We start from the raw sequence: 27,564 nt of genomic DNA on the forward strand, positions 1-27,564 counted from the left end.
GGAAATTTTAAGAGTTGGAAAATAATTTCAAATTGGTTTTTCCTTCCCCAGTTCTCCTTTTAAAAGCATTGTTATATATATTAAGTGTAGTAAATTCATACTAATCTAGAAAAAGTTTCAAAAACTTCACTTTTATTCATTGGATTCTGTAAGGTAAAACCCAAAGGAAATGTAATACGTGTCTTTAGATAGTTTTTAATGTCTTCCTACTGTCCAGTTCTTAGCTATAGAAAGGAATTCGATTTTGCGCTTTTTCTGCTTGTCCATATTTTGATGGGGCACATGAAAAAATGAATTGAGAGTAAGTTTTTCTAATTAACTATCAAAATTTATTCATTGTTTTTCTAAATGACCTGAGTTTAGTCATGTCTTTGGGAAATAAGAATTCTTATTTGTTTCTACTGCTCTTGGTATATGATTCAGAATTGTACTGCTGCTCCAGCTTGTTAGTTGGCTGAGTACCTCATTTCCCACAGTTTGTTCCTTAAGCACTAGTTTCTGCTTATTTCACTTTTCTGTTACAGGGTATCTTCAATACTTTGGATGAGAATGTTTTAGCTTTTAAAGTTCTTCTGGATTTTAGAATATTTGCGTAGACTTCCTAATCCATTAATCTAAAATCTGAACTTCAACAAAACTTTTTTGAGCATCACTCTAAAATCTGAACTTCAACAAAACTTTTTTGAGCATCACCTGGGTACCCAAAAGGTTTTTGGATTATAAGGTTTTGGGGATTATAGGGTATTCTGAATTAGGGATGACCAACTTTTGGATTAAGGTTTGCCACACTAAGTCAGATTAAGACTCTAATTTTCTTAAAACTTTTCCCTTCATATGGGAAAAATCTATACAAGATAAGGAGTGACATTGTCTAAAAACAAAGGTACTCATTACCTAACTTACTTAATGTAACTCTTTGTATATCACTTTTATACTAACAATTGAAACATGAAAAAAAGAGAATAGCATAGTTGATGCCTTTGAATCTATCAACCAGTTAAATAGTTTCAACTAATGGCCAATTTTGTTTTAACTATTTCCTTCCTATCCAGTTTATTTCTTCTTGTGTGAGGATCTGTGTGTATGTGCTGGAGCTTGACCTCTGGGCTCTACACTCTTTCGTGACTTTTTTGTTCAAGGCTAGCCCTCCACTGTTTGAGCCATATCTCTACTTTGAAAAGTAATTTTTTTGTGCTGGTACTGGGACTTGAACTCAGAGTCTCATGTTCTTACTGAGCATTTTTACTCAAGGCTGGCACTTTAACCCTTAAGCCACACTTCCACTTACTTCTTCTTGTATTATTGGGATTCTTGGGGAATCCCACACTTTCTACCATTTCTTCCTGTACTTGTAAAGGCTTGGTCTTTTCTGAGTGTCAGAATGGACATCATTATGCTAGTTGGGATTATGTGCGCACCCTCCTCCATTCTAACAGTCTGATAGACTTTGTTATGTAAATTATTTGTCATAATGTTTCCTCTTACAATATCAGAAAGTGACCTGCTATATGTAGTCAAATGGAAATAATTTTTATTTTACAAACATTTCAATCTATTATAGAAATTTATGTAGAATGAATAATTTTTACTATTTTCCCTAATATTTGGAACAATATAATTTCATAATTTTTTACTATTTTTATTTGGCATTGAGGTATTATTTAAATTTAGGTAGGTAATATTCATCTGTTGATTCAGAATGCTTTATTTTATTTTGAACTTTTTTTTAGGTGTTGGCCAAACCTTTAAATCTTCAGGAACAAAGTCAACAAAGTCTGGTGATGCAGGTCTTGAAACTGGTCCTCAATTGCCTCAACTTCGACTTCATTGGCAGTTCAGCAGATGAGTCTGCTGATGATCTTTGCACAGTACAGATCCCAACATCATGGAGAACAAGTGAGAGCAACGCTTAGCGTCAGGGATGGTTAGCATACACGGAGTTAGTGGTATCCTTGCTCCATATAGTATGTCTAGTTTCACCCTTTGCAGTCACAAGAAAGCTCAAGAGGGTTTGTGCCCAAAGTAGCTGCTGATATCCAGGGTTAAAATGTTTCTCAATCCATATCATAGTAAGTGCTGGGTTTGGATTTTGAAAAAAAAAAAAAGACCTATAGGGAAGGAGAGCTAGAACTATTTGGAAAGCAGATTTAGGAGTGAAAATTGAGTGTTTTGTTTTGGAACTTGCAAATAAACAATAGGAAAAGATCTAAGGGTTGGCAAGAGATGTGAGCAGAGAATGCATTAGAGTAAGTAATGTAGCATAGTAAAGGTGCAACTTCACTAGAGAAGCAATTTGTTTCCCCACATTCCAGAAAAATGTCCTGGAGTAGAGGACGTGGCTAAAAAAACCATTTTCTGGAAAACAAAACAAAACAAAAAAACTTCTCCATACTCTTCCCTATTTATACTACTCCTAAAGACATGGTTTTGAAAAGGAAAGTTTCACATATGTTACAAATTTAAGAGTCAGTTGCCAAATAAGTCCTTCAGTAGAAAAGTTGGAATAGACAATTACTGAAATTAAGAAAACAAAATAAAAAAGCAAGGAGATGTTGAATAAAATAATATAAAAAAGTTACAAGTGAATCTAACATGATTGACATTTGACTGTTAGTTATTCTACAGAGAGAGGACAGAGGAAACAGAAATTTGAAAACCAGTAGTAATACCTCCAAAAGTTGTCAGCACTAAAAGACATAAGGTTTTTAATTTCAAGTTCCACCAGGTACCCTGCCTGAAGATTAAAAAAAAGACAGCGGGTGTCAGTGGCTCATGCCTATAATCCTAGCTACTCAGGGATGAGATCTGAGTATTGAGTGTTCGAGGCCAGCCCAGGCAGGAAGGCCGTGAGACTCTTATCTCTAACATAAACTACTCAGGAAAAGCCAGAATTGTGGAGCTGTGACTCAAATAGTAGAGTGCTAGCCTTGAGCACAGAGGCTTAGGGATAGCGCTCAGTCCCTGAGTTCAAGCCCAGGACCAGCAAAAAAAAAAAGACTAAGCTTTACAATTTTGGCATTTTAGAATAGGAAAGATAAAGGGGAAAAGTCCCAGGGAAGTAAAAAAGAAAAAGTCCCGGGGAAGACAAGAGTAAGGTTGTGATAGAATGGTGTTAGGTTTCTCAGCACCATGGAAGCTAACAGTATAACTCAGACTTCTGAGGGAAAGTTATTGTCAAACCAGAGGTGACTTATCAAGTGTAAGATAGAATAAAGAGCTTTTAAACATTGAAATCCTCCCCCAAATTTAATTGCTTTCATGTCCTTGTTTTCAACTTCATATACAAGCCAAAAAAGTGAAAGAATGAGACTTGGAAAAGGGACACGAGTACAAAATGACAATGAGTAGATGTCAGAAGGAGTCAGTTGTATGATAAAGGTAGGACAGCCAGTCAAAAGGAAGCCTACAAGAGTCAGGAGTAGGAGAACAGAAGTTGATGGGTCACTTAATGTTACTGATTGTGTGGAAAATGTTATGAAAAACATTTTGTGGACCTGTCAGAACAATGGGAAAGAAACATAACTAAGCACGAGAAGATGCTGTGATTAGATACAGAGAACAGTATAAATGTGATAGGATTGTAATATACTCTGGCTCAGCTGTTAACATCCTTTTCATAATTATAAACTCTTAGGATTGATTTAATCACAAAAGGTGATCATAGAAGAAAGAAGGGATGGATTGTAGTGAGTGATAAAGGTGGGCTCTAGAATGAGCAGTTAGGCAGGTAAAGCATCGTATTCTAAAATAAAAGTCCTTCTTGTATCTAAAGTAATATAATCAAATGAGGAACTAGTGGTATGGACTATTCTTTGGAAACATGTAAATATGTTGGGAAGTACTTGGATGGTATAGGATTTAGGTATTGTTTATTACAAGCCTTCTAGTGCTGTTTACTTTTTGATAGTTTTAAACTGTCCTGTTTATATATTAACTGTACCTTTATATAATAAAATAATTTGGAGTTCTAAAGATGGATCTTAGAGTTCTCAGTCTGCATGATAATAGCTACTTTGCTAAGATCACAGTATTCAAAGTAATGGTACTAGAAGATACTTTTTCTGTTTTTCAGTTTTCCTGGAACCAGAAACATTGAATCTTTTTTTCAATTTGTATCATTCCCTTCCACCACTACTCTCTCAGTTAGTAAGTAAAAGTTATATATTGCCTCATTAAAAAGCACATGTGGGTTTTTGGGTGGTTTTTTTTTTGTTTGTTGGTTTTTTGGCATTACTTGTATTTTTGAGGACAGAATCTCACTATGTAGCCCAGACAAACTTAGAGTCTTTTGGGCTTACCTGGGATGGCTATTGCTTTCCTGGCTAAATACCTGTAATTTTTATCTAATGAAGTAAGAGATACATATTTACTGCAAAAACCATAGTCTATTTTTATACTTGATCAGATGGCCTTTTTACTTTTTCATGTGGCCCTGCTGGGGTATATATTGCTTAAGCTATTGGTCAGGTTTTGTTTATTTTGCCAGCAGTTCATTCCATTTTATAACGTATGAGCCTAGACCAGTAACTATTCCTCCTGCTAGAGCCAGGACAACGTAGGAGCCTCTAAATATGTCTTCCTTCCTAACTAATACCCACCAGCCCATGACCAGGCATCAGCTACTTCATCAGAACCACTGCTCCCTCTGCCCCAGCCTGCCTTCTTATGTTTGATAGGCAGCCTTCATCAGACGTTTCTGAATGAGCAATATAGGGGGATCTGCTCACTTGATTTTTCTGCTTAGTACTTTGTTTATTTTTAATCAAATTTTATTGCATGCCAAACTTTTGTTATCTCTTGTTATATAGAATGTTGACACTCTGGGCACTAAGTTGGTGGACTCTAAAATAGATCTGAAGGCTGGTAGTGTGGCTCAAGTGGCAGAATGCCTGCATGGCAAATGTTCAAATCCCATTACTGCCAGAAAAAAATACCTGTAAAATGGATCTAGCATTGTTAAAAGTTTCAAAAAATAAAGTAAGGATTCTAATATTACTATTTCCTGAGGAAAGATGTCAGATTTAAAGTCAGTGGTACATTTGTCTGGGTATGTTATCACTTACAAGGAAGGAATATCTAGAATCTAAGATTAAACTAGGTTTCGCAGAGGGTTCATGTTTCTTGGTTGTGCCCCATGCCCCATGGTTGTTCTGGGATAAAACACAAAGGTTCCTTCATTTGCTTTGTGCAGTAACATTTGTTGGACATGCTCTCCGGTATGGTATGGTGCTTACCTTGCTCCTTACTGTGGCCCTATAAGGTTCTCTGTGGTCCTCACCAGGTAGACACAGGACACAGAGAGCAGACCTGGAGTGGCTAAGTGACTGCCAGGGCAGCACTGGCATCAGAACCCAGAGCTTTGTTATCCCAAACCCTGAGTGTCTTTCATACTAGTGGGACCCAAGCTTGTACATCAGAGTCCTTAGTGAGAGTTTTTGGTGTTTGGATTTAACAACAAGGGGTTGGGACTTAGGGGAGCATGTCTAAAATGAGAATAACCTGATTTTTGTACTTATTTGCTCCCTCAAAAAGAATCAAGCCAGGTGATGGTGGGCATGACTGTAATCCTAGCTACTCAGGAGGTTGAGAGCTGAGGATCGCGGTTCAAAGCCAGCCTAGGTAGGAGCATCCTGAGACTCTTATCTTCAGTTAACCACCAGAAAAACCTGAAGTGGCGCTGTGGCTCAGTGGTAAAGCACTAGCATGGAGCAAAAGAAGCTCAGTGACAGCACCCAGGCTTTGAGTGCAAGCCCCAGGACCAACATAAAAAAAAAAAAGAAGAATCAGACACTTTGAATGAAATCGAATAATGAAATATGTAAGTCTCAACAGTTAGGCAAGCAAATGTGTGGACACAAATCAACATCATAGATAAGCTATTCCGGTTTACAGTTCAGTTAGAGGCCTCTCACTTTGGAAAATAGACGCTAGTAAGTATCATTAGAATTCAGTAGTAAAATTGTAAAGTGGGAAAGTAAATAGACCATGAGTAATTTTTAGGATTTTTTTTGAGGGGGAGGTCCAGTTGTGGGGCCTGAACTCTGGGCCTGGGCGCTGTCCCTCAGCTCTTCAGCTCAAGGCTAGCGCTCTACCCCTTGAGCCACAGCGCCACTTCTGGCTTTTTTCTTTTTGCTTTGGTGATGCTGAGGAATCAAACCCAGGGCCTCATGCATGCAAGGCAAGCACTCTACCACTGAGCCACCTTCCCAGCCCCGATTATTAGGATTTTTTAGAAAATTTTTATTCCAGCCGTACTTTCTAAATTGTTGCTGAAGATAATATTACATATGGGATTGACTTGATTAAGTCAGAGGTACAGAATCTTGCCTTGCAAGAACCAAGATGTATAGTTTACAAATAGCTCTCAAATATATTGTAGCATAAAATGGAATTTTCTTTATGATAGAAACACAGTTCATTGATTTGCAAACAAAATGGTATCATCTGTAGCGGGAGCTTTCTGAACCTAGGCATGTCAGACAGGCCTTACTCTGCTAAGCTTAAAGAAGGAGAAGACACTGGAGGGGAATATACGCGGGTAGTAAGCTTAAGTGGTGGGGCACAAGGCTGACGTGCAGTCATCGTGATTAATATTTAACTTTGAATGCTTCTGTATTTTTAACAGCTAGAATGAACTACGTTTTACAGTAAAGGCTAGTATTTGTTACATGTGACCATAGCTACACTTAAAATTGAAATGAGTTTTTTTTGTTTGTGTGTGTGTGTTTTTTTAAGGCTCTTTCATGCTTAGTTCAGTTTGCCTCTACAAGAAGGTCTTTATTTAGCAGTCCTGAACGGGCCAAGTACCTTGGTAATTTAATTAGTGGAGTAAAAAGGATACTTGAAAACCCTCAGGTATGTATGAAGCAATACAATTAATATTTAGCATATATAAATAGTATTTCTGTTTAAGGCACGCAATAAACTCATCATGAATTTATTATAATTCTAGAAGACCCTAGTTAGTATCTTACTCCTCTTCTATAGGTCTCATTTATAAAAGCAGTAAGCAGTTTAGGAAGTGAATATTTCTGTGGTGGACTTTGTGTGTGCCTTGTGTTTTCTTATAAGCAACTGTGAATAGAGGTTGTATCTCTTCTTGTGCTGCTGCCTTTGCTTGTATTCTTTTGGTTATTGTTAAACTAATTCAGAGGCTATGTCTGTCTTCTAAACTAGGAGATTTAATATAAGTCTGAATGTTAATATTGAAATAAGTGGATTTAAATTATGAAATAGTGTCTTTTTGCCCTCTTGTGGACAAATAAGTGTGTGTAGATTTAGAAAACCAATTCTGCACTAACTTCAGAGAATTAGTGGCAATGTTCATTTTAAAGAATAGGAAAGCCATTGTTAATGAGTGATTGAGGTGCCTACATAAATGTTTTGTTTCATGTTTTACTTTATTTTAAAGTATCTGTTCATTATAGATTTTTAAAGGATAAATGACCACTTAAAGAGGTTTATTTAACTCTCTTGGTCACTAATAATCCCTCTTGGAGGATCAGATAGTATCTTTGTATACATTCTACAAAAAAAAAAAACAATTATATTTACAGGTTAATTTTAGGAGTCTTATGGGTAATTGCTCTGTTTTATTTTTCAATTTAGTACAGGTGTGAAATTTACTTGTGTTGCAAAAGAATAAATTGGATTTTACCAATTTATTTGACTTGTTAAGCTCACTATCGTGAGCAATATTTTGAAAAGTGTTATATCAAGTCATTTGTTTCACTGTTGAAGTTTAATATAATTTTAGAATCATAAGCATCTGTAAAAAAATGTTAGTCACAAATTTTTTAATTACAAAATTTTTTTGGAGTCTGGTCTTAATTATTAGATGCTACTCCTGGAGTTCCTGCTAGTGAAGTTTCTTTGGATTCTTTAGGTATTAAGCAGATACTTAAAAAAATTGATTTCATGCCAGGTACAGTACAAGTGTAGCAATTATAAAGCTCACTGGGGAGGCAGGTACCTGAGAGTGTGTTTGTACATATGTGTGTGCTTGTGTGTTGCTTGGAATTGAACCTAGGGTTTGAGCTTTCAAAGCAAGCGCACACTTGAGATGTTCCACACCCACAGCCTGGTAGACCTCTCATGGTCTTCTCTTTTTCTCTAACATTCCCCCAAAGTCACCTATCTATCTCGTATGTGTTTTGTCAGCATTGCTCCCTGGAATGTAGTAATTTGTTTGACTGACTATCCAATTGAAAACTTGAGTTAATTTGAGGATTCAATAACTGAACATACTCATTAAGTATTGTATTTAAAAAAATTCTAAAGGCTCACACCTGTAATCGCAGATACTGAGAAGAGAAATCAGAAGGATTATGGCTCAAGTCCAACCAACAAGAATTTAGCAGGACTTATATCATCAAAGTATTTGAGTATGGTGTTGCATGTCTGTGATCCCAGATACATGGGAGGCATAGTTAGAATGGCTGATGTCTTAGGGTCAGTCCAGGCAAAAAAAAGCTTTTTTTTTTTTTTTTTGGTCTGGTCGTGGGCCTGAACTCTGGGCCTGGGCGCTGTCCCTCAGCTCTTCAGCTCAAGGCTACCACTTGAGCCACAGCGCCACTTCCAGCTTATTTCTTTTTGCTTATGTGGTGCTGAGGAATCGAACCCAGGGCCTCATGCATGCAAGGCAAGCGCTCTACCACTGAGCCACCTTCCCAGCCCCAGGCAAAAAAAACTTGAGACCCTGTCTGAAAAACAACCTAAAGCCAAAAATTGTTGGAGTATGGCTCAAGTGTCTAGAGTGCCTGTCTACTTGGTATCATCATGAAAGAAAAAGGAAAAAAAACAGAAAGGAACAAATCTGTTATTTATGTGCACACTTAGGCCATTTAAACCTAGTGTGTATTGTTTCTTTACAGAATTTCAGCAGTGTTTAAATCTTAAATATTTTTCAAGTTTATTGTTGACTTGAAAAATACATACACTTTTTTTTTGTGTCATAGGATCCCAAACACATTTTATCATTGTGGAACAAAACTTCTTTCTAAAACTCTGTTTTGAATTTCTTACTATCAATAATTGACAACAATAGTAAGTTTAGAAGGAATCACTTGACACAAAGTACCATAGTTCCATGAAAACTTAGGTGACAATAAATAAAATATTTTGAAAATTTACTGATTTTATTACCAATGTGTTACTATAGTTTTATCATGAATATGCTACTTGGTTATATAAAAGCCTTTCTTCTTGTCTCATAATTTAGGGTTTGTCTGATCCAGGTAATTATCATGAATTTTGTCGATTTTTGGCTCGTTTGAAAACAAACTATCAGCTGGGAGAATTGGTTACAGTGAAGGAATATCCTGAAGTTATCAGATTAATTGCTAATTTTACTGTTACTAGCCTACAGGTAAGTAAAAGTAGATAACTGATGTTAAATCTATAGATAGTTTTAAAGTAATTTCTTGGTAAAGGTCTTGAGTTTTTTTCGCTCTTTTAACATTTCCTGAGCACCTTGTTGAAATGGTCTTTGCAAAGCTTTTAGGTAAAAAGTTCATTGCTACATTTATAGTAGTAAACATTAAGAAGATTCTTAAATGTCTGATAATTGAAGGATGCTGTTAGAAGCTGTTTCAAAATAAATGTGAAGAAATAAATGAATATTTTTGCAGATTGTGTTATTGCAAAATTTGCAAGTTGGAGGGTACCTTAAAAACATGTGTAGTGATCATTCTTGATTAGTAATGGGAGATTTTGATTTCTACTTTATTCTTTTTAAAATTTGCTATATTAGATGTTTAGTAGTTATGTAATCAGAATAAAAGTTAATTTAAAATGAATCTAGTAATTTCGCTCTGATTTTCTAGAAAGCTATAATGTCATTGTAAATAATGTTTGTTCTATTTCTTTTCAGCATTGGGAGTTTGCTCCCAACAGTGTTCATTATTTATTAACTCTGTGGCAAAGGATGGTAGCATCAGTTCCTTTTGTAAAATCAACTGAACCCCACCTACTAGATACTTACGCACCTGAAATCACCAAGGCCTTTATTACTTCCCGGTTGGAATCTGTTGCCATAGTTGTAAGGTATTTAAGTGTTTCTGTTGTATTTTTGTCTTGCAGGTTTTTTTTTTACTTTTAAAAATTGTTATTTTAAAGTTGGTATACAAAGGGATTGCAGTTTCATAGTCAAGTAATGAGTACATTTCTTTTGGACTCTCTCCAGTTTTTCCCTTCCATCCCCACCCACAAGTAGTATAGTTTATTTTCAACATAACATCTTGGAATTTTTAAAGTTTGAGGCAAAATGTTAAAATTCACCCTCCTTAAAATTACATGAGTCTATTAAGTATATAGAATTGTATTCTGCTACCACAGTCAAGGTAGTAGTTAGTAATAAACCCTCTAAATTTTTTGGATCCTTTCATCGTTAAGTCATGGCTCTGGCCCACATTTCATTGCTGAGTAATATTCCATTTTGACATGGGTCAGTTTACTCACTCCTTATGGGTAGACATTTGGATGGTTTCTGTTTTTTTTTTTTTTTTTAGCAATGTGAAAATGTGAATAGATTGCTGTATACTGTGTAGACAGTATATATTGTGTATATATTGGTACTGTGGCTTAAACTCAGGTCTTGTGCCATACCTCCAGGCCGGCATTTTGCTAGTTAATTGGAGATAGAGTTTAGCTGACTTTTCTTCCTTATCTGGCTTTGAACCTGGATCCTCAAGGTTTTAGCCTCCTGAATAGCTAGGATTAGAGATGTGAACCACTGGTACCTGGCCAGATGTTTTAATGAATATAATTTTTCATTTCTTTTGAGTAAATATCCAGGGTGTAGTATTTGTTGGCATGATAAGTAGCATTTTAACAGGGAGCCACCAGGCTGCCTTCCAAAGTAGCTAAAATGTTTTGCATTTCTACCTACACTATATCCACTCTGCAGTCTCATCTTACTATATTATCTTGTTCAAACCAGCTAGTTAGCTCATTGTGACTTATACTCTCATTCCCTTAGTAAGTAATAGTGCGGAGCATTAAGTAAATAAGTGATTATCAAATCTGCCGTCCTTTTCTTACATTGAAATTTGATAATTCTGTATATTCTGTTCACGAGTATTTTTGTTGTATGTGTTTTACAAAATATTAGTCCTCTTCATTTTCTAAAATGGACGCTAGGAGAGCAGAAGTCTTACATTTGGATGAGTCTAGTTTATTATCTTTCTTTTCAGTACTGGAGTTTGAACTCAAGGCCTTAGGCTTGTTCAGCTGGCATTCTATTTGAATCACAACTCCAGCCCAACTTTTTGCTGATTATTTTGGAGATAGAGTCTCAGAGACTTTTCTTTGGCTATAATCCTCCAGATCTTAGCCTCCTGAATAGTTAGGGATTACAGGCAGGAGCCACTGGTGCCTTTTTATTTTATGTTTTATGATATCATAACTAAGGGACCTTTATTTTAATCTTGGTCATAAAGATCTCTGTTTTCTTAGGCATTTTATAATTTAAGTCTATGATTAATTTCAAGTTAATTTTTGTGCCAACCATGGTGGTCAGGAGGCAGAGCCCAGAGGATCATAAGTTTAAGACCAGCCTGGGCTACATAGGAAAACCCCACCTCAAAGTAAAGAAATAGTTTTGCAAATTACATGAGACAAGGGTTCAAGTTCTTCCTCTTTTCCTTCACTTCTCCTGTATCTTCTCTCTTTCCATTTTTCACTGTAGATAGACAATTATCCAGCACCATTTGTGGAAAAGCTTATTCTTTCTCTGTTGAATTTCTTTTACGTTGGTGTCAAAAAGTAATTGATCACATGCATATGGTTTCATTTCTATAGCCTCTTCTCATTTACCTGTGTCTTTCAACTGTACCCTGTCTCAAATTTAGCTTTATAATATACTTTAGATAGTAGGAGTTCTCTCTTTGCAAAATTGTCCTAATTATTTTGTCATAGAAATTATTATTTCTACAAGGAAATTTTGCTAGGATATTGGTTGGAATTGCTGATAAATTTGGGAAAAGAATTGAAACTGTAACTATCCAATTCTTCAACAAGTGTGTCTTTTATTTATTTACTTATTCAACAATCAGGCCTTACACTGGCTTGCCTGGTGTTCTGCACACCTAGGCTTACCTTTTGCTGGTTATTTTGGAGACAGAAAGTGGTGGGTCTTTCTGCTTTGAACAGTGATCCTCTGGATCTCAGCCTCTTTGAGTGTGGGAACCATAGGTTCTGATTAGATTCAACACCTAGCCATCTAAATTTATTTAGTTTCTTGATTTCTTTGTAGTGCTTAAAAAAATTCCAACTTTGAAATCTTGAATGCATTTAGTTAGATTTACTTGATATTTTATGTGTTCTGGTGTTCTTTTTTTATATCTTAATGTTCAGTTATTTGTTAGCATTACATAATAGTGCAGTTGGGTTATGTATGGACCTGGTGTACTGTGATCTTACTAAATTGACCTATTCTGGTAATTGTTGTGTGGCTTCTTTGGTATTTTCTCTGTGTTAAAATTATGCCATCTTCTTACGTATTGTTGTATTTCTTGCCTTCCAACCCATTATTTTTTTAAACCCATCATAGAATTTTATTTAATGTGGGCTGTGTGTGTTGTGGATATGAGCCTGTGACATTGTGATGTTCTCTGCAAAACTCCTTGCATGTGTTTTCAGAGATGGCTTAGACGATCCTCTGGACGACACTGCTACTGTGTTCCAGCAGCTGGAACAGCTGTGCACCGTCAGCAGGTGTGAATATGAGCAAACCTGCACTCTTCTTGTCCAGTTATTTGACCAAAATGCACAGAACTACCAAAAACTTCTTCATTCAGCTTCTGGGACTAATGTGGACATGGCCATCCAAGAAGGTAAGTCTCATATGAATATTATGTGAGTAATATGTTAGGTATTAATAGTATGATTAATTACTTTGATAATCTTACTGCAAATTATTTGTATGTATTTTTCCCCATTATCTACTGTTAGTGTAAATCATTCTATTTTCCTGTTGGGTATTTTGATGGCCTGGTGATTGATTTTTTTAAAAAATTTTCCTTCATCAGATTCATAAATATTTTTGTATGGAATCACTGTCAAGAAAAGGTCATAATTGTCAACTAAGTCAAGACATAACTTGTCTATTACTTGATAATGCTTCCTTTTTTTTTCTATCTGTTATTTGCAAAGTCATAGTCAAATTTTAGCCAATTAAAAAAAAAAAAAGATCTTAATACCTGATCATAGGCTGGCCACCAGCCACTCAGGAGGTGGAGGACTGCAGTTTGAGGCTAGCCCAACTAAAAGTTATTGAGACCCCTCTGCCTCAATAAAAAGTTCATATGAGCTGGGCGCTGGTGGCTCACGCCTGTAATCCTAGCTACTCAGGAGGCTGAGATCTGAGAATCACAGTTCAAAGCCAGCCCGGGCAAGACAGTCTGTGAGACCCTTATCTCCAGTTAACCACCAGAAAACTGGAAGTGGTGCTGTAGCTCAAGTGGTAGAGCACTTACCTTGAGCTGAAGAGCTGAGGACAGCACCCAGGCCCAGAGTTCATGCCCCACAACAGAAAAAAAAAAAAAAAAAAGGTCATCTGTGTGATCTCTACTTCTAATCACAGCCATGTGGGAGGCGTACACAGGATTATAGTCCAGGCAGCTCTGGCAGAAAATAAACGAGACCCTATCTGAAAAAAGAAAAACAACCAGAAGCAAGAATTTTAAAGATAAGCTTTTTAAAATTTATAGAAACAATCAGCCTGTTAAAATTTACCATTGTGTCCTGGTATTTTAGATCTAGCTTTTTCATATGAGAGAAAATATGCTCTGTTTGTCTCTCTGCTCTTGGCTCACCTCACTTAATATGGTTTATTCTAGGTCCATCCATTTTCCCGCAAATGACATTACTCTTTGTAATGGCTGTGTAAAATTTCACATTTTGGGGATCCATTCATCAGTTGTGGGGCATCTGGGTCGTTTCCATTTCTTGGCTGTTGTGAACATGGATGTAAAGGTGTCTTTATTGTATCCTGCTCATGATGCTCAGGGTAGAAGCCCAGGAGTGGTATGGCTGGATCGTAGGGAAGGCCTGTGTTTAGTTTTTTGAGGATCCTCCAGACTGCTATCCAGAGTGGAAAGAATGGACATCCTTGTCTTATTCCTGATTTTAAGGGAAATGGTTTTAGTTATTCCTGCTAGAAACCAGAAATCTTACAGGAGAATGTGGATCAAAGGAAATTCCTATAAACTTTTGATAGTAGTGTAAAAGAAAGAAATAGAAATGAAAAGAAACAAAAAATGAATTTGGTGTTTTCTTATACAGTAAAATATTTGAATACTTACATATAGCACTTCTACATGTCCTCTAGAAGATCTCTACATAGGATAAGACAGTGTGTGCAGTACAACAAAAAATAGAAACAACTTGAATTTTCATCAACCTGAACTTAGATAGCAGTGGTAACACAGTGGAATACTACACAGCAATAAAAATAAGTGAACTATCGGTATACTTAACCAGAATGAATGTCAGAGAAAAGTATTTAATGACATGTTTATTCAACTCTCAGAAAGTTACCATACAGTATGAAAATTAATAAGGCTTCCAAACGAAGGACACTAGAAATACATTGTCTAGACATATATGCTTTGTAATAATTGTCAAAAGAACAGTATGCACCAAAGATAGGATGATGGTACCCACAGGGTAGGAGGCCTGGGATGACTGCAGAGAGGCCTGAACTAGTAGGGCGACTGTGTTGCAGTGTGCTGGCTTTCAAACGGGGTGTGTGGGTTATTATATTTAACAGGTAGTGCATGTATGCTTTCATAAGGATAGATACTACGTTAAAAGGAAAAAAGGGTTTTTTTAAATTTAATTTTACTGTCAAGGTGATATACAGAGGTGTTATAGTTACATACATAAGGTAGTAAGTACATTTCTTGTCAAACTTGCAAAAGGATTTTTTGTAAAACTAAGACCTGTTTGAATGAAAATATAAATGTTCAAAGATGTATGAAAAGGATTAAGTGAAGTGTTAATATTATGTAAGTTTTTAGAAAATTTTGCCAGTCTGGTGGGAGTAATATTATGTACTTCTTGTTCCCTTGTTTTAATAAAAATTCAAGCTGGGCACCCATGGCTCATGCCTGTGATCCTCGCTACTCGGGAGGCTGAGATCTAAGCATCACAATTCAAAGCCAACTTGTGAGCTTATCTCCAGTTAAACACCAGAAAATCAGAAGTGCAACAATGTTTCAAAGTAGGAGAGCACAAATCTTGAGCCAAAATCTCAGGGACAGAGCCCAGGTCCTGAGTTCATGGCCCATGATTGACTACTACTACTACTACTACTACTACTAATAATAATAATAACAACTACTACTACAATAATAATAGTAATGCTTCAGGTTCTTTCAATGACTGAAACAGAAAAAATTTTAAAAGTATTTCTTTTTATCCCTTGTAGTCAAAAGGTCAGTGAGAAATAATCTACCTTTTAAGATACATGAAGTGTGTAAAAAATAATTGTTTCTATATGCCTAAAATTGTTCATTTGTACACTTACGTAGTAGTATAGTTTCTTCTGGGCAGTCTGAACACTTTGGTTTGTGTTGAACAAAGAAAATTATATGTTCTTGTTATCTGTGCTTTAATTTAGATGCTTAATGGCTCTTAATGTTACAAAAGAAGTTTATTATTATAATCTCTTTTGTATTGTATTGTCTTGCTCTTCCGTATTTGTGGTGATATGGTCATAGTTTATGAAAACAATAATCCCTAAGAAATAGGTCATTAACAGTAGTTAACGATTACTTGTGATCCATGATAATGACTGATTTCTTTGGGATTATTACAGTTATAAACCATAATTACAGATTATTACAACAATAATTATTTTGTTAAGGAAAAATGTTCTGTACTTGAACAGCTGCTAAAAACAAGTGCCTTGAACATTTCAGAATAGAGAAATGGAACATTTATTGTGGAAATCTACTCTCAGAAAATGAAAATTAAAAAATTATAGATATGGAGTTCATATCAGATTTTTTTCTAAATGCATTTTAGATTTTTATGTTTTCCTGATTCTTAAACTTTATTGATGCAGTTCTGTTACCGAACTAGATTCTTTTTCTTTTTTGGTGTAAGCCAAAAGTATCCATGCTGCTTTAAAATACGTACATGTAGTGAGTAGTGAGATGGATTACTATAGTCAGGCACTACTACCTCCCACAGTTGTGTGTGTGTGTACACAATAAGATTGCCAAAAGCTACTGTAGTTTTCAGTATATGGTGCCATTTTATATATTGTAGTCTCATGCTATACATTAGTTTGCTAGATGACTTTTATAAAACTGCAAGTTTGTTCCCTTGACCTACTTCTCTCCATTTTCTCCCTCTCCCTGCCTCTGTAAGCAGAGTTCTGCAATTTCTAGATATCCATTTTTTGATTCTCCATATAAGTGAGACCATACAATAATTTTCTGTGTTTGGCATGTCTCAAAATACCTTGAGTTTGCTAGGATGGTGCTCTACCACTTCAGCTACACCCAAAGGGGCCTCCCCCTTTTTTTGCTTTAGTTACTCTTTGAATAGAGTGTGACATTTTTGCCCAAGCTGGCTTGAAGCACAGACTTCCTGTTTTATGCCTTTTACATCACTGGGATTACTGCTGGGACCAGAATACCTGTCTTATAATAGTAGTAAGATGGGGGTCTTGTCAGCCTTGTGTCTGGGCTAGCCCCACACCCAGATCCCCCAGTCTGTGCCTCCTGAGCAGTAGGAATACAAGATGCCATACCTCTGGGCTTGGGACTGTTTTTTGTTTGAATGGTGTGAGTTTAAAATTGTTCAGGTTTAGGGAATAGTTTATCATTATGTTTTAGCTAATAATCTTTTATTGTTTATTTCTGAAGCTAACTTGGTTAGCTTAAGGTCCTAAGAGTCAGGACATAGCTGCTTTTCAGTTCCTTGTACAATGAAGTCATTGCTTTCTAAAGCAAGAAAAGAATAAACATGCACTCGTTTTCTCTAATAAACTTCCTTTTAAAATTTACCATTTTTTTTTTAAAGGTTTCAATTTTCATGTACTGTTTTTTCATGAATAACACAAATTTTCTTTTTGGCAAAACAAAACAAAACTTTTAACAAGTCTTATATCTAGATTACAGAATCTAGATGTAAAACTTCTCCAGCAAATGCTATCGTTCTTCACTCAGTTTTGGTGTCCCAGAGTAATATTTGTGTTGTTCCATTTGTGTCACTGTTTAAAAGCTGTTAACTTGCCATCTGTGGCTAACTCAGCTGTCAGTGTCTTGCACTGTAGAAAGCTCAGACTTTTTAAAAATCTGGCTAGAAAATTAAAGGGAATAAATCAGTTATCATTATTCTGTATTATGTTCCAAACAGAAGCAGTTTCAAAGTGATCAGACTAGCCCCATGACAATGACACTGATGCTCAGAAGTGAGGCTGGTACTGGGTCATAGAACCCTCCCTCCATCCTTCCCTTTTTTCTTTATTAAAGTTTGGAGACATCTCACCGTGTAGCCCCAGCTGGTCTTGAACTCATTATCCTCTTGCCTCAGGCTCCAAAATGCTGGGATTACAGGCATGTACCACCACACACTAGACATTAATTCAGCGTTTCATTTTTAAATTTAATTCTTATCCTAAGTTTTCATGGTAGATATTTTTCTCCACTTTGCAAGTAAAAGTTCTTAAGAATTAAAGAGGTAAAGTGGCGCTGTAGCTCAAGTAGTAGAGTGCTCACCTTGAGCTGAAGAGCTGAGGGACAGTGCCCAGGCCCAGAGTTCAAGTCCCACGACCGACAAAAAAAAAATTAAAAAATTAAAAAAAAAAAAGAATTAAAGAGGTAAGTAACTTGAGCTAAACAGCAAATTAGAACTGGGATTCGGATGTACTTTTGACTAGCTCTAAAATCTACCACTTTCACTGTTTAAATGACATAGTGAACTTATCAACTCTCCACTTTCTGCCAACAACTGAATTCATAATTGTTGATCACCTTTTTTTGGAAGAATAAATCATTTAGGTAATTTGGGAGTTTTCTTCAAAGTAAAGTTAACCTCTATCAATACTTGTTAAACCTTTTTCTCCCATGTGTGTTAGGACGTCTTGCATGGCTGGTGTACTTGGTTGGTACAGTTGTAGGAGGAAGACTAACATACACTAGTACAGACGAACATGATGCTATGGATGGAGAATTGTCCTGTCGGTGAGTAACAGTCATGGAGTTGATAAGAATTTACCAACTAGTTAATACAGTTGGTTATTGGGAATAGGAGGTAAAGCATTTTGTATTGGCCTTTTGAGAAAAGTATTCTGTCCTTTTTTATTGCTGAGAAAAATCAGAGCTCAGAGGCTAATTTTCAAGTCAAATCTTTAATAAATGATAAACTCAAATATTGTTTAAACATTTGTCCAAATAATAATATAAAGATTTAGGTTGCATTTTACTACTTAGGATCTGATAAAGCATACAGAAGTGGGGGGCATTGGCATGGTGGCAAAATTGGGGTAAAGGGCATCAGTCATCAAAAAGTTTATTAATTTTTGGCATGGTGGCATAATGGTATATGCCTGTAGTCTCAGCACTAAGGAAGAAGGAGGATCCAAAGATCAGGGCAGCCTGGGCTACAAGTTTAAGGCCAAGTTTAGCTATGCAGGGAGAGCCTTGCTCACTAAACAACAAGTAGGTACTAGTGATTCAGCACAAGCTTTCCCTTTAAGAAAAAAAAAAAAAGATCTTTCAACTAGTGATCATGTTTTTTTGTTTTTTGTTGGTCATGGGGCCTGAACTCTGAGCCTGGGTGCTGTCCCTCAGCTCTCCAGCTCAAGGCAAGTGCTCTACCACTTGAGCCACAACCTCACTTCCAGCTTTTTTTGCTTATGTGGGCCTCATGCATGCGAGGCAAGCACTCTACCACTGAGCCACCTTCCCAGCTTTTTTTCCAACATACCAATTCCAAAATAGGGAAAATTCTTTTTGTTGTTGTTGTGTCAGTTGTGGGGCTTGACCTCAGGGCCTGGGCTCTGTCCCTGAGCTCTTTTGCTCAAGTCTAGTGCTCTACCACTTTGAGCCACAACTCTGCTTCTAGTATTCTGGTGGTTAATTGGAGATAAGAGTAGCTAGCAGCACCTGGCAGGAAAATTCTCATATGTAAATATTATAGCGTTTATATGTGTGTGTGTGTGTGTGTGTGTGTGTGTACACATATATATATATATATATATATATATATATATGCAAGTTTATATGTTAATGTTTTTGGTGTGTGTGTGTGTGTGTGTGTGTGTGTGTTTGTGCCAGTTCTGGGGCTTGAACTCAGGTCTTGATGCTCCCTCTTAAGCTTTTTTGCTCAAAGCTTATGCTCTACCACTTGAGCCTCACCTTTTTTGGTGGTTAATTGGACATAAGTGTCATAAACTTTTCTATCCAAGCTAGCTTTAACCAAAATCTCAGATCTCAGCCTCCTGAGTATCAACCATCACAGGCTGGAGCCACTGGTGCCCAGCTTATTTTTTTATTTTTACTGATTTGTTTATTGTTCCTCTTTCAAGAATATCTTCCTTTGATCTCTGTGTTTGAATGCCTAGAGACCTAGAGTTATTTTAAATGTCTTTCTTTGTATGAAGAGTCCTCTGTGTGTGTGTGTGTGTCTATGTCTGTGTCTGTGTGTGTGTGTCTGTCTGTCTCTCTTGTCTGTCTTGTCTGTCTATCTGTGTCTGTATTTGTTTGGGGGTTTTTTCTTGGCCAGTTGTAGGGCTTGAATATTCCTGAGTTTTTCTGTTCAAGGCTGGCACTCTACCACTTTGAGCCACAGTTCTGCTTTCCATTTTCTGGTAGCTAATTGGAGATAATAGTCTCGCAGACTTTCCTGCCAGGACTGGCTTTGAGCTACAATCCTCAGAGCTCAGCCTCCTGAATAGCTAAGCTTATAGGTGTGAGCCCCAGTATGGGAGATTTCCATGCTTTTTGTTTTGTTTTGTTTTGTCAGTCGTTTAGCTTGAACTCTGGGCCTGGGCACTGTCCCTGCGTTCTTCAGCTCAAGGCTAGAACTCTACTGCTTGAGCCACGGCACCACTTCCAGTTTTCTAGTGGTTTATTGGCGATAAGAGTCTTCCGAAGTTTCCTGCCTGGGCTGGCTTTGAACCGTGATCCACGGATCTCAGCCTCCTGAGTAGCTAGGATTACAGGCGTGAGCCACCAGCGCCAGGCGAGTTATATGTTTTTTGAGAGTTTAAAATTAAAACGAAAAATAGTATTTGGGGCATACTATCATTTTGATAAAGACCCTTTAAGTCTTTTAACTAACATGTTTGATATATGTATACTGCATGTGTATTTTCAACTCTTTTTTACAAAACAAATATAATGTAAGCTAAAATGGAAATAATCTCTGACTCATTTGGGATATTAGGTTTTTAAATGCTTAGAATAATGTCTGTCACACGGTAAGTGACCCAGTAAATGGTATGTTTTACACACACACACACACACACACACACACGTCTGAGTTGCATGTGGCTTTATGACCCAGTGAGTTATATAAAAGCCATCCTTGGCCTTCTTCTAGCTCTCACACAGTAGATGGGTGTTCTTTTTGTAGTCTGTTTTATGTCACACCTGTTATTTTGTTTTGCTGCTGTTGCTGCTGGTAGTGATGTTAATGATTCCTTGGACTGTGGTTCTTCTTCTTCTCCAAGTAAAGATTTTATTGCTTTGTATTTTTGTACCTCTACCAAGAGTTCTTTGCCCAGAGTAACTGTGTTCCTCATTGCTTTTCATGGCCTTTCCCCCATGGGTTAAAATCAGTGTGGCTTATCTGATTCTCCTTGATCTGCACTGCCTTTCTCATTATTCTTGTGTCCTATCACGGGCTGCTGGGCAGTTTTTAAAGTACTCCTCTCTAGTGAGCTATGTATGCTTCCTTCTTTCTCAACATTTCCTTTGCCCTACTCCATCCCAAAACATTAGGATTTCTTGCTAATTGGTCTATAGCATTTGTTACTTGTCATTCTTTATTCTAATTTCTCATGTTACTTGTTTTCTTTGATAGAATATGGATTTATAAAAGGCTTAGCTCACTGTTGTATTTTGAATACCTAGTGCACACTTGACATAGAGCTGTTCCTCAAATATTTGTTGTTTTCTTAATATTCAAATATTTGTTGCCGTAATCAGTATTGTAAATTGTGTTTTCAGTGGAATCCAAAGTAATTATCCAATAGCTATTGCTTTGTATTTGAAATGATGGGCTTATATGTTGAGCAAAGACTATTTGTGACTTGCTCCTTTCCATCTTTTTTAGCTTAAAATTTAAAATAAAGTAAAAATAGATAATGGACACAAAGCTGAAACTGGGAGTGAATACTGTTTATATACATGTGTATATGTGTATGCATGTATATATGTAAAATACGAGTCTTACGTACTTGGTAGAAGTGATCAAAAACTCTGAAGAACATTGTGACTGAAACTTAAAGTTGTCCCCAGTGTCTGTTCCTCCTTGTGTTGTAGTAATTGAGTCCCTGATGGTTTTGCTGGGCAAATGTCCACACAGAAGGAAAACTAGGTTTGCTAGGCTATCCTGTAGTTCGGAATGGTTAGTAGTTGTGATCTGGGCAGGCGGATGCGGGTGAATGTGATGTATACATCTATGTGGAGTGGATAGTAGCTTTAGCTGAAGAAGATGGAGGGAACCTAAGACAGGCCATGAAGCAGGAGCCAGCCCTGAGTGCATACACAAAGGGTGAATCCGTGTTTGCCAGTAAGGTTCAGGATGGAGTCTGATTGGACAGACATAAGCTACTAAAAATGTGCTTGTGTGACTTCACATGTACTGCATGTGTGGAAGAAACTAGATACGTCAGGACCCTGCAGGATTGCTTTCCGGCAGAGTAGAGGAGTTACTCTTTCCTTACCCAGCATGGTCTATCTCTGTCTCTCTCTCCAGAAGTGGCTGTGATATACTAATTTTGTTAGAGCAGTAACCCACCGTGAAATTTTAATGGAAACAAGTAATATTAGAGAATTTCTTACTTTTTTTTCCCAATTGTTGTTGTTGGTTGTGGGGCTTGAACTCGGGGCCTGGGCGCTGTTCCTGAGTTCTTTTTGCTCAAGGCTAGTGCTCTACCACTTTCAGCCATAGCTCCACTTCTGGTTTTCTGAGGATTAGCTGGAGGTGAGTCTTCATGGACTTTCCTGCCTGGGCTGGCTTTGAACTGTGATCCTTAGATCTCAGCCTTCTGAGTAACTAGGATTATAGATGCATATAGGCATTGTGTCTTTCTGTTCATCTCCTAAGAATATCTTCCTTGGATCTAATTGTGTGTGACTGCCTAGAGACCTGTAGTTATTTTAGTTTGTTTTAAATGTCTTGCTTTGTAGCAAGAGGCTTCTGTGTTGTGTGTGTGTCTTTGTTTTGGGTTTTGTTTGTATTGTTTCCTTTGGGGGTGGGGAGCAGTTATGGGGCTTTAATATCTCTGAGCTCTTTTTGTTCAAGGCAAGCACTCTGCCACTTTGAGCCACAGCTCCACTTCTGGTTTTCTGGTGGTTAATTGGAGATAAGAGTCTCATGAATTGAACTGCCTGGGCTGGCTTTGAATTGCAGTCCTCAGATCTTACCTTCCTGAGTAAGCTAGGATTAAGGCATGAGTCACCAGCTCTTGGCAAATTTCTTCTTTTAAAATTCACAACTTAAGTATTTTCTTACTTGAATTAAGAATTTTATCTAGGACATTGCCCCTAACTTTCAGTTTGCTAAAAATACTTTCTAGTAATAATAAGTAGAAAACTTATGATTTATAACTAGTAAGAGTATTGGGACTACTTCATTTTGTCAAGATAATCTAGGTTTATTTTTAGGAAAACTTTTATGACTCATTATGAGTGATATAACTTGATGAAGTTCTTGATAGCTAACTTTGAGACATAGTGATCCTAAAATGTTTATTAATGACACATTTAGTGTCCTTTTAATGAAATACACTTGTGTGTTTCCTTATGGCGGAGTGTGTGCTCTATATGCCATGTGTTACGTATGTAACACTTGTGTAAAATGATGTTTGTACATGTACATGTTTATAATTGTATGTACATATGCGACCATCTTAGGAGGAAACGATTAGAAGGAGTTAGACCAAATTATAGCATATTTCAGAGGTAGGATTCCATCTGACTTGAAAAGTATTTTCTTTATATGCTTTAAAGTAATCCTGAATCTGTGATAAGTGTTTTAATGTTGTTTCTGTAAGGACTTGTCCTGAAACATTGTTTCCTTTGTGGAAAGAGTTTTTCAGCTTATATCTTTAATGGACACCAGATTGCCTCAGTCTTCTAATGAGAAAATAGAACTTGCAATTCTGTGGTTCTTGGATCAGTTTCGTAAAACATATGTTGGTGATCAACTTCAAAGAACCTCAAAGGTAAGTTTTACTGATAAGAGACTTTTTTTAATGGTATTAGAGATAAAGATGCACTTATAATAGCTGTGAACCAAATGATGTGGATTTCTGCAAAAAGAAATTTAATTGATCAGTTTAACTCATTTGTTTAATTGATATTGAAAAGCAATGTAGAATCAAGTTGCTTGTTTTACACTTATATTTACCTTTTTTGTGGGATGAATAGCAGAAAGGTAAATATTTTTACATGGACTAGGATGATTTTAAATACTTCAGTGGTTGTTACAAGAATGCAAACAGGATTTGCTTTTTGGTTGTTCTGTGGTTTTCGGAGCTGTATGTAGTTTTCAGTTTATTGAACTGATTCCTTGATTAGGAAAATTAGATAAGTACTTGACACCTGCAGTTAAATCACTGCAGTGTGGAGAATATTTGTCATATGGTCACTGAAAGATTAGCACCAGGAAGGGTAGATGAATTCATTTTGAGGAATAATGTAGAGGTTATTGAAGGCATTTATGTGAACCCTGAGCAGATACTTTGTTTTATCGTTAGCTCTCTATATTCTTGGATTCTGTAACCCACGGATTCAACCAACTATGGATGGAAAATGATCAAAAAAAGGACACTATATTTGTACAGACACATATACACACAAACTTCTTTCTAGTCAATATTACTTCAGTAGTACAGGAACACATCTGCATAGCCCTTACACCCATACTGAATGTTACAAGTAGTCTGGAGATGATGTAAAGTGTGTGAAGATGTGTGTAGGTTATATGTAAACTTTGTACCAATTTATCTGAAAGACTCAAGCACTTGAAGACTTTATAAACCCCCACGGCTCCTTGAACCAGCCCCCCCTTTCAGTACAGAGATGTGACTAATGATCCAGAGTAATATTTGTGAGATTTTTTTCTGCTTTTTTTACTTTTTTCTAGGATAGAAAGAAAACTTCTTTCTAAAACTTCTCTAGAGAAGTCTTAAGGATACTCTTATCTTGTTTAGATTTGTTTTAGTGATGTTGAAGGACTACTTTTTGAAAATCCTAGAAAATTAAGCTTCCTTTCCTCCCTCCCTCCCTTCTCAACTCCTTTCTTCCCTCTGTTCCTTTTCTGTTTGAACTCAGGGCCTTTTGCTACCTTGGTTAGCCCTCTACCACTCGAGTCTTTCCTCCAGCCCAGCTTGTGCTAGCTAATAGGAGTTGGTTTGCATGGACTTTTCTGTCTGGGCTGGCCTTAAACCTTTATCCTCAAGATCTTAGCCCCCTGAGCAGCTAGAACTACAATAATTTGCCACCAGGGTATGGCCTCATGTAAGTTCCCTTGTATTAGGGAATTTACCTTAACCTTTAGTTTATTTATAACTTTTTGATGATAATTTTATAATAGAGTGAAAAATTACCTGTTCTAAGCTCATCAATTAGCCAATGTTAGGTAAAAATTTTCTTTGCTTTTTAAGGATATACCGTATCTCAGTGCTTCCTTTCTAAAACATTGTGATTTGTTACATAGCATAAAGTTTATACATAATGCCTCTTTTTTACTCCCAGATGTGCTTCTCAAAGATTAAATATAAGTCAAATTATGATAATGGTCTTATTTAATGCACTCAAAGAACTTGTTTTGCTTTTGTAAAAGTGAGTACTTTTGAAACATTGCTAATCCCGTGTTCATTTATTTGGTCTGGATTTTAAGTCAGAATAGTGTAATGTGGAGTAGAAATGCCTGTAATTATTATCTTTAAAGTACTAGGAAAAAATAGAAAATGTGACTCATTGTATTAGAGCAGGAGTTGGATTTTCAATTTTTTTATTTGAGATATATACATAAATATACATGTGACTTTTTATGAAAGAAAACTATGAAAAGAGTGAACTTTTTTCCTTTCTCCTTTTTGAAAAATTTTACGTATTAGGAAAAAGTAGGTGATATCAGACTGGTATTGATTCTTTTATTTTAGCTAACATTTTTTGTTCAGTCTTACTGTTATCAGAGGAGTTTAGTCTTAAGTTATCTTTATTTCTAGGGTACTTATATTAGTAAGTTTTTGTCATTGTGATACAATAACGAGTCTGTGGTCTCTTGGCCTCTCTGCTGTGGGTCTGTGGTGAGATGCCAGGCGTCACAGGAGCAGAGGCAGAGCCGTTCACCCGTGGCATCAGAAGCAGAGATACACAGTGGCATGGTCTGGGGACAAGCTAGGCCCAGTAACTGACTTCCTTCAGCTCAGCCTCACTCCTCACAGTCCACTCAACCTGTACTCATCAGTGGGTTAATCCATTGATGAAGTCAGAACCCTCATGATCCAATCACTGCTATCAAAGCCCTCAACATGTGAGCCTTTAGAAAATGGTTCTAGATTCAGGTCATACATTCCTATTGCATAACACAAAGTGAAGCTGGAGCTTCCCGATTTTCAATTTTCTACGGCTTCTTTGCTGATCTTAGTAGAAACCAAGTTTTGGGAGGTCTTGGTATGTACTTATACTCTGCTCAGAAATGTTCATGCTTTCTATTCCTCAGGCCTGCAAGGCTGGTATTACTATTCCAGTTTTACTAATGGAAAAATAGACTATCATTAGTACTACTCATAGGTGACCCTCCACTTCCATGGGTTCCACACACATGGATTCAGCTAACTGTGGATCAGAACTACCCAAAACAGAAGCACCAGGTGTGGCGGCAGTCGGCCAAGGCTGGCCTGCACAAAAACCTGGTGTGTGGCTTGTATGTTTTCTACTAACGTCAATGTTTGTATTTAGTAGAATTCTATAGCATTGAGGCAAGATTTCCTGTTCAGTACTCTGAACAAGAGTTTATAGGAAAATGATGCTGACTTGAGTAAAATTATCCAATTTTAAGCATCTTAAAAGTTTATAAAAACTTACATATATATATAAAACAAAATACTATTGATATAAATTGCTTTAGAGAAAAGGTAAAATCACTAAGGAGTCCTTAGTGATGTGTATGATAGAATTATGTCCTCTGGCAAAAGGGTAGCTGTAAACACTGAACAGTTAGCCCATGCTAAGTGATCCTTTCCTTTTGACGTCAAAATCTAGAAGTCCAGATTATGAGCATCAAGAACTCCTGGTGTGTAAATACCTTATGTCCTTGTAAATCTGTGGAATAACTTAGGATTTTTATTAAGATGATAAATGCTCGTTGATACATTTTTAAGCTCTCTAAACTCAAAAAAGGAATTATCTCAACTTTCTTTTTCTTATATCCATTTCTGAATTGTTTGATGTAATTACTCTTGCTATCCAGTTTTTCTCCTGCTGTTAAGTACACATGTGAAGCAGCAGATGGCATTCTCTCCCTATAATTGTTAAGTCTTCCAGTTACTATTTTATTATTCAAGTGCTTCCCTACTCAACAGTAACAGTAACTTAAGTTGAAATTGAAAATAACAATCCAATGTGGCAGTGAATGTATTATTAGGCTCCACTTCTGACACTTAGATATATTTTGATTATTGCTGAAACACATCTTTTTATGCTTGATACATACTTTTTTCAAAAAGTATTTAGGAAGAACAGTCACAAGAAAACTGTCTCTTATGCATAGAGTTATCACTGTGGTTTTTTAAAAAAGGAAGATAGGTACCAGTGGCTCACATCTGTAACACTAGCTACTCAGAAGGCGGAAATCTAGGGATCATTGTTCAAAGCCAGCTGGACAGGGAAGCCTGTGAGACTTGAGCTCCAGTGAAGCTATTAACAGCAAGAAGCTGTTAGTGGAGCTGTGACTCAAGGGGTAGAGTGCTAGCCTTGAACAAAAAAGGTAAGGGACAATGTCCAGGCCCTGAGTTCAAGCCCCAGCACAGAGGAAAATAAGTATCAGCTTTAATATTTTAAACAACAGACATTTAAAATTTTAAATATTTTGATGTTTGAAATCTGCGCTGCAGACTCTAGGAGGAAGTGCCTGCACAGCTCAGGTTCTATTCTGAAGCCGGATTGTTAGAGATTAGTGTTCAGTGGCCTTGATTTTTTTTCTGTTCAGTGTGTCTAAACTTTGTAAGCTTCATTTTCTAGCTTCCCTTAGATTGCTGCACACTGTAAAAATACATCAGAATCTCTTTTTGTGATAGTGTTACTTGCCCTAGATTTTTATTTTGCTACAGTGATCACTGCTTATAATTCTAGTTAATGTTTATACTGC

At 36.6% G+C, this 27,564-nt stretch overlaps 1 protein-coding gene across 4 annotated transcripts in view; it reads left to right on the forward strand.

Moving 5' to 3' along the window:
- The window catches only part of Ranbp17 (RAN binding protein 17), a 216,685-nt gene that overhangs the window by 18,449 nt on the left and 170,672 nt on the right, over window positions 1–27,564 (forward strand). For all 4 annotated transcript variants that reach the window (XR_006146423.1, XM_042672349.1, XM_042672352.1 and 1 more), the window contains exons 7-14: window positions 1,731–1,896; window positions 4,073–4,146; window positions 6,736–6,855; window positions 9,221–9,367; window positions 9,872–10,044; window positions 12,640–12,833; window positions 18,092–18,197; window positions 23,275–23,410. Coding sequence is in view for 3 of the 4 variants with exons in the window: in XM_042672349.1 (XP_042528283.1) it covers window positions 1,731–1,896; window positions 4,073–4,146; window positions 6,736–6,855; window positions 9,221–9,367; window positions 9,872–10,044; window positions 12,640–12,833; window positions 18,092–18,197; window positions 23,275–23,410 (1,116 nt within the window). In the remaining variant the exon portion in view is untranslated. The remainder of the gene's footprint in view (window positions 1–1,730; window positions 1,897–4,072; window positions 4,147–6,735; window positions 6,856–9,220; window positions 9,368–9,871; window positions 10,045–12,639; window positions 12,834–18,091; window positions 18,198–23,274; window positions 23,411–27,564) is intronic.

This window comes from Dipodomys spectabilis, unplaced genomic scaffold (assembly GCF_019054845.1).
Source record: "Dipodomys spectabilis isolate Male_0828 unplaced genomic scaffold, ASM1905484v1 ptg000699l, whole genome shotgun sequence".
Taxonomy (NCBI): Eukaryota; Metazoa; Chordata; class Mammalia; order Rodentia; family Heteromyidae; genus Dipodomys; species Dipodomys spectabilis.